The sequence below is a fragment of the Scleropages formosus genome, chromosome 16, assembly GCF_900964775.1.
Source record: "Scleropages formosus chromosome 16, fSclFor1.1, whole genome shotgun sequence".
Taxonomy (NCBI): domain Eukaryota; kingdom Metazoa; phylum Chordata; class Actinopteri; order Osteoglossiformes; family Osteoglossidae; genus Scleropages; species Scleropages formosus.
This window is the reverse complement of record NC_041821.1, coordinates 14,569,131-14,577,288: the sequence shown is the minus strand read 5'-3', so window position 1 is coordinate 14,577,288 and position 8,158 is coordinate 14,569,131. Positions and strand designations below refer to the sequence as shown.

The 8,158-nt window shown below is 41.9% G+C and overlaps 1 protein-coding gene across 8 annotated transcripts; it reads right to left on the bottom strand.

Moving 5' to 3' along the window:
• Positions 1–3,760: 3,760 nt before the first annotated feature.
• On the bottom strand, positions 3,761–8,113 carry aptx (aprataxin). 8 transcript variants are annotated; one of them, XM_018738288.2, is made up of 9 exons: positions 7,859–8,113; positions 7,518–7,589; positions 7,152–7,315; positions 6,870–6,916; positions 6,289–6,624; positions 5,763–5,825; positions 5,103–5,329; positions 4,587–4,690; positions 3,761–4,237 (listed from the first exon to the last, which is right to left on the bottom strand). In XM_018738288.2, the coding sequence occupies exons 3-9, from the start codon at positions 7,279–7,281 to the stop codon at positions 4,083–4,085; spliced, it is 1,062 nt and encodes a 353-aa protein (XP_018593804.1). In that variant the 5' UTR covers positions 7,282–7,315; positions 7,518–7,589; positions 7,859–8,113; the 3' UTR covers positions 3,761–4,082. The 8 variants fall into 8 exon arrangements, with proteins under 8 accessions (XP_018593804.1, XP_018593807.1, XP_029114703.1 ...); XM_018738291.2 differs by having other exon boundaries at positions 6,870–6,957; positions 7,152–7,253; XM_029258870.1 differs by having other exon boundaries at positions 7,152–7,589.
• Positions 8,114–8,158: the final 45 nt, after the last annotated feature.

Genomic DNA, 8,158 nt, shown 5'->3' with positions numbered 1-8,158 from the left:
CCCACCAATTTTTTATATATATACACACACACACACACATTTTCTGAACCGCTTGTCCCATACAGGGTCGCGGGGAACCGGAGCCTAACCCGGTAACTCAGGATGTACGGCTGGAGGGGGAGGGGACACACCCAGGACGGGACGCCAGTCCGCCGCAAGGCACCCCAAGCGGGACTCGAACCACAAACCCACCGGAGAGCAGGACCTGGTCCAACCCACTGCACCACCGCGCCCCCGTTTTTTATATATATTCTAAGATACACAAATAAGCAAGTACAATGGCAGAGTAGTGGCTGAATAAAGGTTGTATCTGGGGATCCTTATGGAGTTACGATGCGTAAACAGTTACACCGTAAATGAGCTGGAGGGATCTTGGGCGAAGTGAATCCGGAAAAGGTGAGTTTTCGGACCCTTCTTGAATATAGACAGAGTTCCCGCAGTTCTGAGTGACAGGGGAAGGTCATTCCACCACAAGGGAGCCAGAACCGAGAGCTTCCGAGCATTTCCAGATTGTCAGGTGCCAGCCAGGCCCTTCTTTGAGAAAGACGGTCTTGCAGATACTGATTGTAAAAGCACTGATTCTGAGTATAAAAGTGCTGATATAAATTATTGTTCCATATTTTAATACTTCACCATTATGCTCAAAATATCTTACTACTGAATTAATTTGATATTGAAGTTATACTGTAAGTGGACATTTAATATTAAAGTGATTTGCGTTGTCCTTGTCTGTGCTGTAACTACGTCATTAACCTACTTTTATGTGTTTTCGTGTTTTATATACTTTACATGACGATGTGAAGTGTATCCATTGTCACTGTTTGATTCCACCCGTTTGCTGATTGCGCGCTTGTTGCTTTCAGTTTACACAGCAAAGTCTGCTTAAGAAAATGCAGTCTTTGTGCGAAATGTTTATAGTGATAACTTGCACGTACCAAAGGATATTTATTTCTTTGTTTGACAAAAGACAAGTGGTTGCTGACTCTGTGTGTGTGTATTTATCCAGAGCAGAAATGTTGATATCAACTAATCATAGTTGATTTCAAACACAATCTCTTGATATCACACTCTGCTGTTGACATCAGATGGGAAAGTGTTAATATTGAGCACTACACTGGTGATGTTCAACTAGAGGAAGTGATGAATTTCAGTGGACCAGCTCTTCATCTGCCATGTCTACTGTCCTGATAGGTCCTGTTTCCTCTATCAAAAATCTATAGTTTGTTTCCTTTAAGAAAAGACTAAAATGGTAAATGTTTGTCTGAAAAATCAGAAAATTTTTTTGAAAGTGGGGACGTGGTCCTGCCGTGGTTAAGGGCATGGCCCTGTAACCTGGTTGTCAATCACCGACCCGTTGTCCGCTCCAGCAATGTACCTTTAAGTAAGGTACCCACCCATAATTGTTCCAGTAAAAGTACCCGGCCTGATAAATGGTTAAAATAGTGTCACACTAGATAAACCATCGGCTGTGCAATATTAATAATAATGGCACACTTTTTCCACAGTGGAAGCAGCTGGTGGCACCGGTGCCGCACAGAGACTGGGCTCTGCATTTGGACACAGGTTTAGATCTGACTCTGTGTGGAGTTTGTGTGTTCTCCATGTTCATGTGGGTTTCCTCCCACACTCCAAAGACGTGTTTCAGGTGAACTGGTGACTCTAAATTGCACAAAATCTGTGTGTGTGTGTTCACCCTACGAGGGACTGCCATTGTGTCCATGGTGTACCCTACCTCACACACTATGCCCCCAAGATAGGCTCCAGATCACTGGTCTTCCTCTGCTTGAGGGTGTTTCTTACTTTTTCCTCTGCCAACAACACACCGTCACTACACATCTCTTTTAAACTGATTGTTTCAAATTATGATAAATCATTAGCTAGTGGCTGGGGAGGCAGCTGAAAGGATAGCGGGTAGAGCTGCTGCTTTCGGATCCCAAGGTTGCAGGTTTGAATCAGTGCCTATGGTGACATTGTTGAACATCTGGCAAACTTTGTTCTTACTGGGCATTCTGCCAGGTTTCATTAAATCTGTCGGAGTTCTTAAGTTTAGGACTTATTGTATATTACTTGCATCTCTTGACGATAGAAAACTTATTTTATACTTTTGTAAGCATCGACAGTGTGAAGCTAAATCATTTCACTGCATTTTTTGTGGATTGCCAAAACAAAGAAACTGAGGGAAGAATAAATCTGGGTTATGTGCTCACACCGATGCACAAGACACTAGGAACTAGAGTGCCATCCATAGGTGCTTGTTTGAAAATGCACCCCGAAGGAGGACGGCTTCAGGAGACTGTGGTCCGGTCATATTCCTCTGGCCAGACCCTGGGAATGGTGACCAAAATGCTAATTTCTCCTAAAACAGTTAAAAATATTAACCTCATAGTTTCAAGTCACACTTACTAATAACATTCACTACCACGGTAACTAGATTTATCTCACACGGTCATATGCTTTGGGCTGGAGCAAACCACAGGAAGCATTTTTGCCCAATAAAATTTATATTTTCAGTCTATCAAATTTTAATCCAGGCGTAGCTGATGGCATAATTCCATGCCTGCATTATTGGTATATACTCCAGTACTTCATCTAAAGGTCTGCCATGATTCTGAAACTTCGCAAGAAGTTATTGATTTTTTTTAATACCAAAATAAACAAACCCGTATATGCCTATCCTGCCCTTTATAGCGTTGTCTGTTTCATTTGCCATACGAAAGCCACGGTGACTGAATTCTAGCACTAGGGGTCAGAGATCGCAGAAGTACATTGACAGGACCAGACTGGTGGGCAATGCATAGTGGGAGGTCTCACACTATATGCGTCTTGACTTGGGCTTGAATTTGGCTCATGTCTGTGTGGACTTTGCATGCGTTTCCTCCCACAGTCCAAAGACATGTTTCAGGTGAGCTGGTAACGAAACTGCCCCTCGTGTACACGTGCTACATTGCTCTGTTGTACAAATGGGTGAATTATTGAGGGGGCAGCAGGTAGCATAGTGCTTGGATAGACCCAAGACCCACTTCTTGCTGTAATGTCCTCGATCAAGGTACTTACCCTGAATTTCTCCAGTAAAAATCACCCAGCTGTATAAATAGGTAAATAATATTAAGTAGTCTAGTACATAAACATCACACCAAGTCATTCTGAAGAAAAGTATCAGCTAAATAAACAACTTTCCTTGTTGGTGCCTCAACTCAGTGCTGAATCACATGTGAGTATAACAGGCTTCTTTAATAAAGTAGCAAAACTCTTTATTCCAACAATTTCCTGATGGCGTTCAAAACATTACAGTGAGAGGATACAGAGGACAGTTAATGTACGTAACGGGTGTTAATACTAAAAAAAAAAAGACAATCTGAAGGACAACCGGAGCCCGGTTCTCAAAAGAGCACAAATTGTATAAAAAAATATCTTTATGTTACACAGTTTAATATTTCTCTATTTAAGGGGAATGTGTTAAAACTTATAATCTCATCACTTCAAGCAAAGATTCACATTTCATATGTCTTAGATTTTAACTTCTAACATTCAACTGACTACATATAAACTACAGCATTTCAAGATTATATGATTTATGTTTTAACTGGTATCAGACTTCAGCAAAAATTTTTTTTTTTTTATCTTTATAAAGAGGAATTGTGAAGAATCATTTGCAAGATTTTTGGGAATTATTATAATCAGTATAGTCATGAAATAACGGAATGTTACAATCTGTAATGAATAATTCATTTATTTCGGAAATAAAAAGAGACATGGGATACTGAAACAATTCCAAAACAATGAAAGATAATTTTTCACCACTTATATGCCTATATTTGCTCATACAAGTAGATAAGTTACCAAATGTGAATGAAAATAAAAAATTATATATTTCTTACTTTTTGAAATCAGAATTTTAAAAGCAGTTTGTGGGAATTGTATTTATGCAGCATGAGCCTACTGTTCAGTGACGGGGAAAAAAAAGTGCATGCCACGAGTAACCCCCCTTGGTCACACTTGTATGATATTCAAATTTTCTGCTTGCCCTCTTTCGGTCTTCAGAAGGGCAGTACAAAACCCCTGGCCCATTCTTCACCAGTCCTTCACCTGGGCAGGTGAGATCTGAGGTGCTCTTTGAGTTGAGGGATGGTGGACAGCTCTTTATGACACACATGGCATCGGAGTGGAAATTTCAGTAACTCACTGGCCCCATCCTTCACTGTTACCTGCCCGTCTTTTTCTAGCATTTCAATAACAGCTGTGGGGGCAAAACAGCCAGTCAATGGTATTGCAAATATTTTTGAATAAATGCATACATGTTGTGATTCTGGTAAGTTGTTTCACAATACCCTTCTAAGTCATATAAAAAAAAAAAAAAAAAAAAAACTTTGTCAATAAAAAGATGTATTAATTCATCTCCAATTCCACCACAAAGGACAAAAGGGAAACCTCAGGCTATAAATACTGCTGGCATGAAGTAAATTTAAAAAGGACAAAAAAGGACCCCCTGCAGTTTGCTTATCGAGCAAACAGGTCTGTGGATGATGCAGTCAACATGGGACTGCACTACATCCTGCAACATCTGGACAAACCATGTCTTGTCTTACCTTGTGATTCTAAGAAATACTCAGTTGTAAAGGAATTCCAGTGTTTCTTATTTTTGAGACAAGGCGAGTCAAAGTCTTGGCTGATTACATGAAGGTGGACATGGCTGCAAAGAACACAAACTGTTTGTGAGGTGAATTCTGTATCTTCACATTTGGAAGCAAAGTTTTACAGAAAACAACACATTTTCATCCAGAATTATTGGACACATTTAAATAACCTTTAGCCTGAAACTCTCATGGATTAACAGGGCACAATACTTTTCAGTTTCTAAATGTAAATTTGGATTCTGATGAAAGACAACTGAAAGAAGGGACGCCGACACTATTAACTCCTGGATATCACTTATTCAATAGGAAACATCTCAATACTAGTGACCACTTTCAGTTCTCAATCCTGATCCTCCTGTGCTGCACAAAGAAAAAAATACAAAAATGGCAAATGTCCAGGTGCAAAATTTCAGTACCGTGAGTACCTGCCCCACCTCTCAAACCCACTAGGATCCAAGCCTCTCTTACCTCATGCTTGGGATAGCATGATATCCAAGACGGAAGCGCAGCTTACTGGCGTCGGGGCACTGCTCCACCATCCTCTCAGCCACGTGATGCATGTGGCGCAGCAGACTGCAGTGTTCAGCACGCAGGGCCTTCAAGCTGGCAATGGACTCCCAGGGCAGAACTAGCCAGTGGTGACGGGCTTTAGGGTACTTATCCTTGATGACCACCACCATATCATCTTTGTAAACCTACAGTGGAAAGTAAATGGCTCTTGCGGTCAGCACTTAGGCCTGTTTTACATTCAAGAAGGTTGCCTCTCCCACCTGAATACACACACACACACACACACACACACACACACACTTTCAGATCCGCTTGTCCCATACAGGGTCGCGGGGAACCGGAGCCTAACCCGGCAACACAGGGCGTAAGGCCGGAGGGGGAGGGGACACACCCAGGACGGGGCGCCAGTCCGTCGCAAGGCACCCCAAGTGGGACTCGAACCCCAGACCCACCGGAGAGCAGGACTGTGGTCCAACCCACTGCGCCACCGCGCCCCCTCCCCACCTGAATACCAGAGTGCAAATACAACATTCTTTTTGCCATTATGTGTTGAGCGCATAATTTGAGCAGCTGGGGGTTGAATTTGAGACATACTATAAGTGTGGTGTCTAAACATACCTGCATTTTGGGATCTTGCATGGAGGCTTTCAGTCCTTGGCTCCAGTGTCCTGAGGTCTCCTGCTAAGAGACCAACATTTTTTTTTTTTTTTTTTTTTTTTTTAATTTATTTTTTTTATAGAGCGCTGTTCTCACGCAGTGACACATCCCACAAACTCATGAACAAGTAATGCAAACAAACACACACACACACACACACACACTGTCTGAACCACTTGTCCCATACGGGGTCGCAGGGAGCCGGAGCAAAACCCAGCAACACAGGGCGTAAGGCTGGAGAGGGAGGGGACACACCCAGGACGGGATGCCAGTCCGTTGCAAGGCACCCCAAGCGGGACTCGAACCCCTGACCCACCGGAGAGCAGGACCCGGTCCAACCCACTGCGCCCCCCCCTTGAACAAGAAATGATTCATTGCAAATGAACTCTTTAAAGCAGTCTCTCATATGGTTCTGCAGGATGATGGTTTTAAGGTCAGGACATGTTGCATAAGCAGGTTTTTAGGGGCACATGGGAAATAAGCATACCGTCTTGCGTGGTGTGTCCGAAATTGTTTTCAAAGGAACTGTGCTGCTAGCTCCTGCAAGCTTGCCAGGGTTTGAGGCGTTCTGGACAATGAGTCTTGCAACCTTTTGGCTGTGCATCCCAGCATCCACACCTTCTTCTTCTGACCTGGATTGCTGGGGCCTTTTGGTGCCTTGATGTCCCCTGCGTTCAACACCAGGTTCGGATTTTTCCTCCGAAAACCGCACGGTGTACGGGTACAGCTGGTTGACGACGTGCATGAGCTGGCCGGGCCTTAGCTTCACCTCGTTGCCCTTGCCCACAGCCACAGAATCCACACTTGTGGGGTTCGCACCCAGCTGTGAAGAAACACGATGGGAACATTCGAACACTGTTAAAAACATTTAGCCACAACACACTCCAGGTGCATCTCATTTGAATAGATCAGCCGATTATAAATCCTTTTCTAATTATCATACTGTACAGCGCAACAGAAGATTGTCTACATGTTATCAGCACAAATCTTAATGAACTACCATCAGAATATGTAGTTTAATACTACTACAGAGGCACCTTGCATCACTCTCATGGTAAGAATTCATACCTGTTTCACACTAACGTATCCTTTGTTGTAATCTGCTTTCAGCTGAACTGGAAGGGAACCAAGTGAAGAAATTACTTTCATTTGAACACTGAAAAAAAAAAGAAGATTAATCAAGTTCAACAACAATCGTGGAGAGTACAGTACAATGTAACCAGTGGTAGTGCAAAACGACTTTCCACAATTAAATACAGGAATAATTCAACTCGAATTATAATAATGTGGTACATCAACTGTGTGAAAAGTCTTATATTTTTGGGTGTTTTGGGATTTTAGGAGACCTACCTTGCTCCCGAGAACACTTTTTGTCTTTTATTGTCGTTTCTGGACCTCGACCCAAGACAACTGTTTCTAGGTGAGGTAATCGGATTGGTTTGTGGATGCCATCTTTCCTTACAAGCCAACAAATGCGCATCTTGTATATATTATTTATGTTAAAAGAACGAACTCTGTGGAAAAGAAAGGTAATCACAGGCAAACACAACCGAGGGCTTCGTTCGTGCCTCAATTGAACATAAGGAAAGCAAGCAAAGATTCAGCCTTAACTGCCTTACAGGTGTAATAATAAAAAAAATATCGACTAGAAAACAGACACTTTTTAAAGCTAGCTATTGTCAATGATTTAAGAAGAAAGCAGAGGTCGACACTCACATTTACATTTAAAAAAACAAAACGCGTGCAGAAGTATGGGAGCCCAGAGTAGACACACAGCACAATCCCGCCCTGCCATAAAAGGACAACGGTACGTTTTTATCATGAGGGTTGAATAGAGCGCAACAACGCTACTGTATCGCTTTAAGGAAGCGCTATTCTTTTCGTACAAAGACGCAAGGTGAGTGTATTACCTCCCGCCTCTCATTTAGAGGTCTATTTCCCAAAGCTGTTATGTATTCTAAAAGGTATTGCGATGGTTGTACGACGATATAGACAGTTAATTAGCCAAATTATAAATTTAACATTAAAGAAAAAACATAGAAACATATACTTCGTACCTTACGAAACATATTTAAGTGACACAATGATCTGTCCAGACCAGGGGCCATCATCATCATGCACTTTTACCAATAAAATATTTTTATTCATTTTATTGTCAAAATTATGTTTGAATGTGGTCTAACATTTTTATTTTACATAGTGTGTTTTTAACAATAACAAAATATTAAAAATTAATAATGCAACATTAATTAATGTTTAAGCCATAAGCAGGACTCGATTGGATCGCTCGAATTTGCCTAAATGAAAAGAAAGGCCCGCACTTGTGGGCGGTGACAATATTAAAATGACATTGACGT